The 12,344-nt window shown below is 41.3% G+C and overlaps 1 protein-coding gene across 3 annotated transcripts in view; it reads left to right on the forward strand.

The window, feature by feature from the left end:
• YEATS2 (YEATS domain containing 2) overlaps positions 1–12,344 on the forward strand; it is a 108,360-nt gene that overhangs the window by 37,757 nt on the left and 58,259 nt on the right. For all 3 annotated transcript variants that reach the window (XM_036766720.1, XM_036766718.1, XM_036766719.1), the window contains exons 8-10: positions 2,292–2,403; positions 10,082–10,126; positions 11,691–11,871. In XM_036766720.1, the coding sequence (XP_036622615.1) occupies positions 2,292–2,403; positions 10,082–10,126; positions 11,691–11,871 (338 nt within the window). The remainder of the gene's footprint in view (positions 1–2,291; positions 2,404–10,081; positions 10,127–11,690; positions 11,872–12,344) is intronic.

The raw sequence follows: 12,344 nt of genomic DNA on the forward strand, positions 1-12,344 counted from the left end.
CTGGTGTGACCGTTTCTTATACCAACGCACATCAGTAATATTTTTGTAACTTGGAATCTCAGAGTTACCATTGAGTGACTTGTCCAAGGCCACCCAGAAGGGGCAAAGCTTCAACTTGAGTCTTTCTAAGTCTTTCTGCCGTGGGCGTGCTCCCTCCCAAAATGAGATCACAGGTGGAAAAATGTTTTGGAAGGAAAAGTATTTTATGAAGGTGTTGGCTTCCTAGGCTTTCTGCCTGGCTGCTGCTTTATCCAGGCCCAGCCTTCATATTGGGACTTGTTCTGGGGCTATTAAAATCACTGGTCTGTTTTTAACAGGATGTCTCTAAGGCTGACTGTCCTGGCCATTGTTGCTTTTCAGCTTTTATGGGAAATTGAACAGCATTATTGGTGTGAATCAGCTTTTTATTGTCAAATAAAGGCATCCGTTGATATAAATAGACACTTGACTGAAAAGTCTCTGAAGGAACATTTTCAAAAGTAATGTCAGTTGACGGATCTCTAAGATGTGAGGTTATGTCTCCCATATAAAACCGTACCCCGGGTCCTGATCATTACCTGCATTTCTCTGTAAAGGTCTAATGCATGCAGAGAGTTGAGAAACGCAGGTAAACTTCATTATAGTGTGACATGTTTCCTAGGTCCGAACTCTCTTCTGTTGAGGTTGATTAAAGTAGTGTCAACATGTCTTAGCACCATGTACAGCACCACGCTGGGCCAGGAGGAGCCCTGGTCATGATTCTTGTTTAGCTCACGGGCTTCTCCACTTGGTTGATCCACGCTCCCTCCATGCTCTGGTTCCCAGTTGATCCACTCCCTAGGCACTGTTCTCATCGCTGGACGACTGAGTGGGGTTTTTGTTGTTGTCGTTTTGCTCCAAGGTTGCTTTTCTGGCTGCTGACTTTTAGCCAACTCCTTCAGTACCTTGGCTGGTGTCTGACTGGTTTGACCTGCCTAGAGAGTCCCCTCTCTTCTCTGGTCTGTAATGCAGACCCTATTCTCTTTATTGAAATGCACTGGGTGTTTTACTTTTCAGGACTTTTCCTTTTTAGTCTTAATAGTGTTGATGATAGTGGTGGGCTCTGTCTTCTTGCTTTGTGCTTCACATGTGCTGTCCTGGTATTTGTGAGGCTGTGTATGCTTTGGGGTTCTGTCCTTTGCTTTCAGTCATGCTTGCCAGAGCTCCCCTGACTCTGCTGAACTAGAACTCAAAATTTGAAGGATTTTTGCTACTTGGACATGTTTTCCTCTTCCTTGGTCAGGAATTTACATTTGTGTTTTAAAGGCATTTTCCCTTTTATCGTGTATTTTTCTAATATTGCTATAAATCTGTGACTTCATTGATATGGGTACTCCCTCCCGAGATATAGATTCCCATTTCTTCATGCCTAACCATCCTTTGTGGCTCATCTCTGTCGCCCCATAAATCCACCAGAGAGGAAGGGCCCCCCCAACTGGGGATTTTCCATGATTTTCCTTCCTTTAAAGTATGGTCTCAGCAACCAACCTTGTCTTCTGTCTGAGGAACAACCTGCCATAATACATAGAGCTCAGCACCATTGGGTTGTCTGCTTGGTGATGACCTCTTTGGCGACAGCAACTCGTTAGAGAGAAGAAGAGAAGACCTCTGTCCGTCCCCATCCTCCCTGCCCTTTCCTCTGTTGTAGTGACTGTGGCAAAGGGAGCAGAGCTTGCTAAGAAGCAGTTTTTATTTTTTGGACTGTCTAAACATGAGCTTAGCTGTTGGTACGCTCCCTGTGAGATTTTTACATGAGCAATGAGCAATACTACTGGAAAAACTGAATCATCTTCAACTTCAGTTTTTAAATTACTTATGATTTAATTTACAAGTCAATAAAAATACTTTAGGTTGCTTTCTGATGAAGGTTCACGAACATACTTTGTGGGGAGAAAGGCAGTTGACCACTCTCTATGTGGGACTCTGTTTTTGTTGAGTATCTTGACTCTTTCTTTCAGATGTTTTCCTCTCCTTATCCCTTCCCACTTCGCATTAGCCAAATGTCTTTTATTTGTTTGATTTCTTTCAGTCTGGAGTAGATATGAGTAGATGGGGTTGGGCAGAATGGAGTGTGAAACGTAGAGGCCAAATGCAAATTTCATTTAACTCCATATTTATCCCCTATTTTCTAAGTTAACTTTAGCAAAACTCAGCAATAATGCATTAAGAGAATCTCACTGGGAAATGTTTGTCAGTCCACTTCATGACTTAAATACTCCTTTTTAAGAGGAGAAGAGAGTCTGGGTGAAATCTCCATGTCTGCTTTTCTCTAGAGAGCCTCCTTTCCACCTGACCAGGAGAGGTTGGGGTGAGTTTCCCGTCAGAGTTCAAGTTCACTTTAAGGACAACCAGAACAAGCGGATAGATATCATCCATAACCTGAAGGTATTGTACGGGAATGACACTACCCCATAATGGCTGGTGGGCACCATTTGTACTCCCAGATACATGGCGGGAAGAGGTTGGTGGAAGGTTCTTGAGGACAGTACAGTCCCTGCATCTGAGTTCTGGAGGCAGAAAGGAAGACCACTTGGTTATAGCTGTCATGGTGGAGCCAGGGTAAGTGGCTCAAAAGAATTGGTGTGAATTCTCAAAGAACAGAACTCTTGGAAATACCCTTTATCCAGTAGAAAGGCCTGCTAGTCGTGTGACTCTGGGCCAGGACTCTCATGAGGACTCTGGAAAGGGCATTTCTCTGAATGCAAAGGAGTAGCATAATTTGAGCCTTATAAATTAAGTCTTTCACCATGTGCCTTTTATAGGTTGGTATCATGCACATTTTCCACTGAGTAAATTTTCATAAATTTAGTATTAATTTATAAATCATTTTTTTCTCCTTGGTTGTGACCAGGTTAGGTGTGTTCTTTAGAGCAAATGTATCTGTGAAACTCCTTCCTTCCCTACAGCAATCACGCCTGTCAACCTTAGAGAAGGCTGCCAAAGCCCCATTCATGCATGTCTTTACCAAGTTAGAGATAGGCATTGGTATCTTGATATTTTAAATTATTCTCAAGATGATATTTTTTTAAACCTAAGTATATTTTAAGTAGAGAAGCACATGGTGACTTAGTGTTATAAAGAATCATTAAGTGTCACATATAAATATTTCAGTGGATCTGTCTCATCTTTGTCTGCCCATTTGGTGTGACTTTGTCCACCTACAGTACTCCAGGTCTTCCTTGCTTTCTCCTGACCTCATAAGTAGTCTGATTGTCCATACCTGTCATCCTTCACCCTCACCACATAACCTCACCTCCTTCTCTTCTTGTCATACACTGACTTGAAGACTTCTTTTATTGCTGTTCATCTTTGGAATTCCTCATTGGTTTTATGTTTCAACCTAATCCTACCCTATCTCTCTTTGAGTTTTTTTATTATTAAATCATTTGTAATTCTTTAGATGCTCTTCTATTCCCAGTCTTGCTGCCATACAGCAGCAAAATTGATAGAATGTTGGTATTAAAAAGATTGACCTTCACTGTCCTGGGAAGCTGGGGTCATTGAAGGGGCTTTTCATTTTGCTAGCGGAAGTCTAGTCCATTATCCTCCTTTCTACTCCGGGCCCTTCTCACTGTGGATCTATAATACTGTTTCTATCAGTGCATTTTGTAAACATTCTTCATCCCCTTGGCCATGACTTCTTTTAGTCATCGCAGATCTCCACCAGGCGGTTTGGGAGCATAACCAGTTGTAATTAGTTGTAACAGCAAAGAGGCTAAAAGAGCCCAGAAAATGCCTTAATCAGCAAGCACTTAACTTGGCTGCCACATGGGGAGAGATGGCCCCCAAAGGCAGCACCAGTTAGAACTTAAACTTGTTTGTGTATGTAGTTCTGAGCCATAGTCATATATAAGACAGAGTAGCAGTAGAGCTTGGCAAGCCACCCTGATGGCATTTAAGGACAGTAATGGAAGGGAATAAGAAACAAATAGAAGATAAAAGAAAACTACTTGTAACACCGTTAGAACAAGCTCAGTCAGGGCTCTAAAGAGGGCCTCATGCATTGAAACAATTGAGACCACTTCCTGTTATCCCTTCCATGTATCATTCAGATGCCTTCTGCAATGACCTCCTCTGTCACCCTTATCTCACAAGAAGAGGTGGTCATTCCCCTGGCCGAAGCAAACCTCTCTACGTGCGTAAGTGATCCAGTTCTATCTCATCTTCTCCAGCAGAGTGTCTTCTCTAGTCTTTCCACCTTCTCACTTACCTTCAGTTTTTCCCCACCTACTGGCTCCTTCCCCACTCTGCAAACATGCCCATGTCTCCCCTGTGCTCAAAAAGCCCACATGATTTTCCATCACTGAGCCGTAATCCTGTGTCTCTTCTTTTTGTGGCTAAACCCCTCAGGAAGCTTGTCTACAATCAGTGTTTTTGGTTCCTTTCCTCTCACTTCTTAGCTTCTGAAACTGCTCCCTTAACATTCTCTTTAAAGCTCTGAAAGTTCTCATTGCCCAGTCTCTTGAACTTTCTCAGTTCTTATCCTCAATCTCTCTGCAGCCCTTGACAGTGCTGATCACCTTTTCTTTGAACATTTCTCCTCTCCCCTTGTTCTCTTCCTCTCTCTCTGACCAGTCCTTCTCAGTCTCATTTCCTGGCTCTTCATCCAGATTGCCTCTGCTGATGTGGATTTCCTTCTCTTCCTCCTTGGCCCTGTTTTGTTTGGTGATTTCACTGGCTCTGTGGCATTCAGTTATCGTTTCTCTTCCAATCCTCAGGTCTGTTTATCCAGTCCTTACTTCCATCCTGACCTCCAGTCTCTCATCTCCACTTGTCTGTTGGACAGTTCAAACTGATTGTCATAGACATCTTAAACTTTCTGTTCAGGTTTGAACTCATTCTCTTTCCTTCCAGATCTTCCCCCTCTTGTAAACTTCCTTATTACTATTGCAGGTACAAGTCATCTCCTTGATTGACTAGTACCTTGAGGGAAGGGACTGTTTTTATCTTTGTATTCCCAGCACTTAGTACAGTGTCTGGTATCTAATAAGGGCTTAATAAAAACTTATCAGTTGATTGATCCTCTTAAAGTCAGGCACTATGCCTTGTATAGCTTTATGTTCCCTCATAATTCCTAGCACCCTGCTGTTCCGTAGCAGGTGTTCAGTAAATACTTCTTCTATTGTGATGTGAATAATTATAAGAGACTTAAATTTTTTGAGTCCTTGAACCATTCTGCTTTGTTGTAAGCCTAGGCAGTTTAATAGAAAAGATCAAGGGAAAGGACAGTGCAGATGTGGCCTCTCAGGTACTCCCTTTCAGAAGGGCCAGGGATTATCCTGATTACTTTTTAGTAGACTTACCTCAAAGAAGCAATGCCCTTGGATAAACAAGTAACTGTAGGAAAATATGTTACACACATAAGAAAAAGTAATAAATGATTGCTTTCCCCAATTCCTGAAGAATGATGTATTATTATTGTCGATATTGGATTACAGCAAGCACTCTCATAGGTGGTTTATTAATTTTCCTCAATTTATACTTTCCTACCCATGTTTCAGTATTTAATGGAGGTGACCCTGGTTTTCAAAGACTGTATTCTGGGAAGGCCTGGGAAATTTAAGTTTTCCCACAGATGCAGGGGTGATCCTTCTGTTCATTCTTGGAAGCAAGGCTCAAGAATCAAAGAAGGCAGCTGTACTTATGGGAGAGGTGATAAAAGTGGGGTTTGAAGGAAAGTTTGCTGACTGAGCCAAGATGACAGAGAAAAGGCAGGGTCTTGCCTGAGCTCTCCCAAATTCCACTCCAGATGACTTTAAAATAGTGCATCAAAATGAATTCTGGAGCAGCAGAACCCACAAGAGGATAGGGTGAAACAATTTTTCCAGCCCAAGACAACTTAGAACGTCAGAAGAAAAGGTCTGTCTCACTGGGGTATGATTAGAGCACAGTCTAGCACAAGCTATATCTTGGCAAACCAGCAGCAGGCCTGGGGGGAACTGAATTGGCAGCAGTGGCTTCTGGAGTTCCAAGTTAGCTCTTGCAGGCAGAGGTGTTAAACAGCCTGTCAGAAGATTACAGGAGTCCTTTTGCTGGCACTGGGTACAGGTCTCTGTTGCATTGCATATATGTTGATCAAGGTTGTAGTCTCAGGGATAGAAGGAGCAATTAGCATACCAGACCTTGTGGTGTAGGGAGGTGGTTACCCTGGCCACAGTTTCAAGGCAGAAGTCAATCACAGGCCAGAAGAATAGTAAACACACCTCTCCTTAGATCAGAAAAACTGAAAATTTACAGGCACCCTACCTCACTCTCCCACCCCTGGTCAAACTAGCTCTGAAAACAGCTGTACAAAAAGCCTGAACCATGAGACAGTGCCCTTTCCACCCTGGAAGCAGAACTGAACTTTAGCATAAAGTTAAAATTCCGTAAAAAGGCTGGAAAAATGAGCAAACAACAAAAAAAGAACTTGATTTTCTATGGTCACTATAGTGACAGGGAAGATCAAAACACAAACTCAGAAGAAGATGACAAAGTCAGAAGAGCTACATCCAAAGCCTCAAAGAAAAATAGGAATTGGTCTCAGGCCCAAAAAGAATTCCTGGAAGAGCTTAAAAAGGAGTTTAAAAATCAAATAAGAGAGGTAGAGGGAAAAAAATGGGAAAGGAAATGAAAGTGATGCAAGAAAATGATGAAAAAAGAGTCAACAGCCTAATAAAAGCACAAAAAAACCCTGAAGAAAATAATACCTTAAAAAACAGATTATCCATATAGTAAAGGATGCATAAACATCCACTGAAGAAAACTCCTTAGAAAGTAGAATTGGCCCAATGGAAAAGGAGATACAAAAGCTCACTGAAAAAAATGATTCCTTAAAAATTAAATTTGAGCAAGTGGAAGCTAATGACTACATGGGACATCAAGAAACAATAAAACAGAATCAAAAGAATAAAAAAATAAAAGAAAATATGAAATATCTCATTGGAAAAACAACTGACCTGGAAAATAGATTGAAGAGAGAATAATTTTTAAGAATTATTGGACTCCCTATAAGCCATCATCAAAAAAAGAGCCTAGACATCATCTTTCAAGAAATTACCAAGGAAACCTGCTCTGATATTTTAGAACCAGAAGGTAAAATGGAAATTAAAGAATCCGCTGATCATCTCCTGAAAAAGACCCCCAAATGAAAACTTGTAGGAATAGTATAGCCCAATTCCAGAGCCCCCAGGTCAAGGAGAAAGTATTGAAACAACCAGAAAGAAACAATTTGAATATTGTGGCGCCACAGTCAGGATAACACAAGATTTAGCAGTGTCTACGTTAAAGGATCAGAGGAATTGGAATATGATATTCCAGGGGGCCAAGAAGCTAGGATTACAACCAAGAATCACCTACCCAGCAAAACAGTATAATTCTTCAGGGGGAGAAAATGGACATTCAATGAAATAGAAGACTTTCAAAGCATTCCTGATAAAAAGACCAGAGCTGAATAGAAAATTTGACTTTCACATATAAGATTCAAGAAAAGCATAAAAATGTGAACGGGAAAGAAATCATAAGGGCTTCAGTAAGGTCAAACTGTTTACATTCCTAAATGGGAACATGATACTTGTAACTCCTAAGAACTGTATCATTTGTTAGGGCAGTTAAAAGGAGCATATGTAAAGAGAGGGTATGGGTGTGAGTTGAATATGAGAGGATGATAGCTAAAAAAATTAAATTGAGGGCTGAGAAAGAGGAATTAACTGGGAGAAGAGGGAAGGGAGGGGTAAATCATCTCATGTTGTTTGTCCTTCTCAAAGAGGACCAGTGACATCAGGGAAGTGACGTCATGACTTGCAAGTGATCGGATTTAAGTGAGGCAGGACTGTGCTCCTCAGGAGCCGTCTGGTTTCAATGGCAAGATAGATATCAGGATGACTGGAGTTGGCCCCCAATGCAGTGGGAGACCTTGGCGTTTTTAAGCTAAGGTCTTTCCCAGGTCTCAGTTTGTCTGAGGCAACACCCATTCACTGATTAAAACTAGGTAAGAAATGAGGCAGAGAATGGCCTCTTTTACTTAGTCAAAAAAAAAAAATCTGGGACGGGAAGATGCTCTAGGTTTCTGGCCAAAACAGAAACAATTGTTATTTACACACACATTGAGCTATCACCCAAGCAATGACCAAGTGAGGCATGGGCTGAGACCTATTGTTGGCCAATCAGTGAGAGCCAGAATAATTTGGATTTAAGGCATGATCAAGTAGCTTCCAAGTCCAGACCTCCAATGCTGTATTTTAAAAAATCATAAATGAAAGTACGTAGGGCAAAAGAGTCACAAAAGAGCTTTTACAGTGAAGGGAAAGATGGAGGAGGTGGGGACTGGTGCTTGAACCCTACTCTCATTGGAATTGGCTCAAAGAGCTAATAACATACACACTCCTGTATAGAAATCAGTCTTCCCTTTCAAGAAAGTAGGAGGGAAAGGGGAAGGCGCTGATAGAAGGGAGAGCAGATTGGGGGAGGCAGTAGTCAGAAGCAAAACACTTGAGGATGGATAGGACAAAAGAGAGAGTAGCATAAATGGGGAAAAGTAGGATGGAGGGGAAATACACAGTAATCGTAACTTAAAATTTTTTTACAGCAGGTTTCTCTGATAAAGGACTGATTTCTCAAATATGAGAACTCAGTTAAATTTATAAAAAAGACAAGTCATTCCCCAGTTGATAAATGGTCACAGGACATGAACAGGTTTAGACAAAGTAGTAAAAGCTATCTAGTCATATAAAAAATGCTCTAAATCACTATTAATTAGAGAAATGCAAATTAAAACAACTCTGAGGTGCCACTGCACACCTATCAGTTGGCTAATATGATAGAAAAGGAAATGATAGATGTTGGGGGGGAAGTGGGGAAATTGAGATTCTAGTACACTGTTGGTGGAGTTGTGAACTGATCCAACCATTCTGGAGAGCAATTTGGAATTATACGTAAAGGGCTAGAAAAATGTGCATGCCTTTTCACCCAGCAATACCATTACTAGGTCTATATCCCAAAGAGATAAAAAACAAAAAGGAAAAGGACCTATACATCTAAAAATATCCATAGCAGCTCTTTAATGGTGGCAAAGAATTGGAAATTGAGAGGATGGGGAATGGCTGGACAACTTATGTTATATGATTATGATGGAATACTGTTGTGCTGTAAGAAATGACAAGAAGTATGGCCTCAGAAGAACCTGGAAAGACTTACATGAACTGATGCAAAGTGAAATAAGCAGAACCAGAACACTGTATACAGTAAGAGCAATATTGTATGATGACCAACTGTGAATGTCTCATCTCTTCTCAGCAATGCAGTGATCCAAGACAGTTTTGAAGGACATATGATGAAAAATGCTATCCAGAGAAAGAAATGATGGGAGTCTGAATAAAGATTGAAGCATCCTTTTTTTTTTTAAGCTTTCTTTCTTTCCTTTTTGGGGTGGGGGATGGGATTGTGCTTTCTTTTCAAACATACCTAATATAGAAATATATTTTCCATGACTTCACATGTATAACCTCTATCAAATTGCTTGCCTTTTCAAGATGGGGGGAGGGGAATGAGGAAGGGAGAGAATTTGGATCACAGAATTTTAAGAAATGAATGTTACAAATTGTTTTTATGTGTAATTGGGAAGTAAAATATTAAATAGAAAAGAAAAAGGGAAAAAAGACTGTGTCCACAGCCCTAGCTAAGGCTAGGGTGGCCTTGCATGTGGGCTATTGGCAGCCAATAGCAGCCTGACTAAGGTTGGGGAGGCTTGGCCCTCATGGGCTGTGGGGAGAGGAATCTTTCAGTCACAGTAGTTCCTGAAGACCCTGTCCAAAGTCATGGATGGTGCACCGACCCAAAGTCTCAGATCCTTGAAAGGATTAAGAAGATAGTAACAGACTGTTCCCCCATTTCCATTTTTCCCAGTCCTCTGAACAGGAAAGAGCATTTTTAGTGCATGCAGTGGGTTTGCTGCCGGCAGACTTTGAAAAATCCCCAAGCTGTTGTGTGTGGAGGCCTGCTCTCAAGGGGTACTAGATGTTTTCTGAACTTTATAGGTCCCTGGGCACTCGACATAACTGACTTCTGCCTTTTTGTCTCCCCACAGCTGGACAGAACTTACACTGGCCTGCAGACCCTGGGTGCTGAGACGGTATGCTCTCTCTAAAATGTTCTGAGTGGTGATGAATGGATTGAAAGTCATGTTCTTGTTGCTTCTTTGGCATTTGTGATATGATAAAATGCTCTAAAAAGCACTGTTTGTTAAAGCAGTCACTATAACAATTGGAGAATGAAAACTGAATCCATTTTTATTTAGGAAAATATTACTGGACTGATGAGCAGGATAGTATCCTAGTATTGAAATAGGAAAAGAATTAAAAGATGGTGCTAGTTTTTGAATCCTGGCTTTGCAGCTTCTCCCACACTCTCTTGGGCACTCTCCCTGGGCTGTGGTTTGCTTAGCGATAAAATGAGAATCTTAGACTAGAAAGTCTCTTCTGTCTCTTAATACCAAAGGCCCTTAAGCAGCAGGTAAGACCCATCTGTAGTAATGGATGCTCTGAGTTCTTTCTAGTAGTGGGGACTGGTTTCGCTAATTCATTCATAAATATAAATAAATAGGGTATGTGTATAAAACGTGTATAGTATAGGCAGTATAGTTTCCTTTATAACCAGTCACAAGCATGACTGAGATTAAATGGAGGGGTCCAGTCTGACTATGGTCTGGGATTTTTCTCTTTGTAAAGATAACTGGAACCATGTAGCACTCAGACTTCTGACTGTTGTCATATTAGCACAGTAATCTGTTCTGTTAAGCTCACTCTCTCTGACACTATTCCCTTCTCAGAGCCCAATAGCTTGTAATGTAGAAATTGGCATTGAGATATTTGGGATTTTAGAAATCTGAGATCCTATTCATGGATCTAGAACCAACTCACTGAACTGCAGGAACTTAGACGTCTCTATAACTCAGTTTTCTTATCTCAAGTGATATGAGTACTAAAATGTTATAAATATCTGTTTATAACTATTTATAACGGTTTATAACTGTTCATAAAAATATTTGAGTGGGATAAAATATAATAAAAAATACTATTATGTGAAATCATTACTTCTGTTTGAAGCTAGTCAGTAAATGAAGAGCATTGGTTTTGCTTGAGTTAGTCTAATATTTTTAGTAGTGTTTTATGGAGAACCTAGTATAGCATTGCTGTTTGTGTAACTTCATTTTAAGTTTATGAAAACTTTTTTATATTTCATTCAAACCTCATAGCACTAGGCAGATATTTGTTGTTAATTCTTTATGGGGTCATTTGTACCACTCTGTTAAGAAAGTGCTAGTGCCAACTAGATGTGGTCCAGGTTTCACTGAAATCGTGAATTCTTAACTGCCGGATGGTGTAGGGATGATTGTTTCTGAGGCAGTGCCCTGAATCAGACGGCACAAAAGTTTCTTTTCCACTCTTAGGAGTCGCTCTGCGATGGGAAGCTGTGGTTCAGGAGTAGGCCTCCTCTTTCACAAGTAAGACATGCAGATGGGTCACTTTGTGGGTGCAGAAGTGGTGCCCTCTAAAAAGAGACCTGATTGGCACCACTTGTAGCCCTGGGCCTGGCATTTGTCACATCTCAGGTCTAGGGCACCACACTCTAGGTAGGCCCCAGTGGCTTTCAGGATGTTGGTGACTGACTCGAGCATGTGTTTTCACATCTTCCAGGTGGTGGATGTTGAGCTCCATCGGCATTCCCTTGGAGAAGACCACCTTTATCCTCAGTCCACAGAGTGCGATGTCTCGGATGCTCCTTCATCTTTGCCTCTGCCCATCCCAGCCCCAGTGAAAGCTGCTTCTCCCAGAAAGCCTTCACACGAGCCTGTGCCTGATGCTGCTGTGGAGAAAGGTAATGTAATGTGTGTTCTGGGTGCTCTGCTGGGACCTCTCCTGGAGCATTTCCCCTGGTTTGGACTGCTCACAGATTCATCTGCCAAGCGTGAGTCTAGTCATGGTATTCCTCTGCTTGGATCCCCCTGATAAACACCAAACTCCTTGTCCACCGTAGCCTGGTCCTTGGCTCACTGCTAAGCCATCTCTTCCTCTGTGTCCTTCTATGTATAATCCATGGTAGCCAACCTGAAAGATTTGTGAGGACTTACCCATCTCTGCCTGGAGAAATCACCAATCCTTGAAATATTAATGAAAGTATAGGTTTCTAACATTCGTGCATTATCATCCCTGCTAGATCATGATCTCTGTGAGGGCAACAATTAGGTCTTCACCTGAATTTTTTCCAGTGTCTAGCATACTTCACATATAATTATACTTATAATTTATACTTAGTAAGTTGTTTTCCAGTGGACAGATGAATGTGTCATC

The sequence above is a fragment of the Trichosurus vulpecula genome, chromosome 7, assembly GCF_011100635.1.
Source record: "Trichosurus vulpecula isolate mTriVul1 chromosome 7, mTriVul1.pri, whole genome shotgun sequence".
Taxonomy (NCBI): Eukaryota; Metazoa; Chordata; class Mammalia; order Diprotodontia; family Phalangeridae; genus Trichosurus; species Trichosurus vulpecula.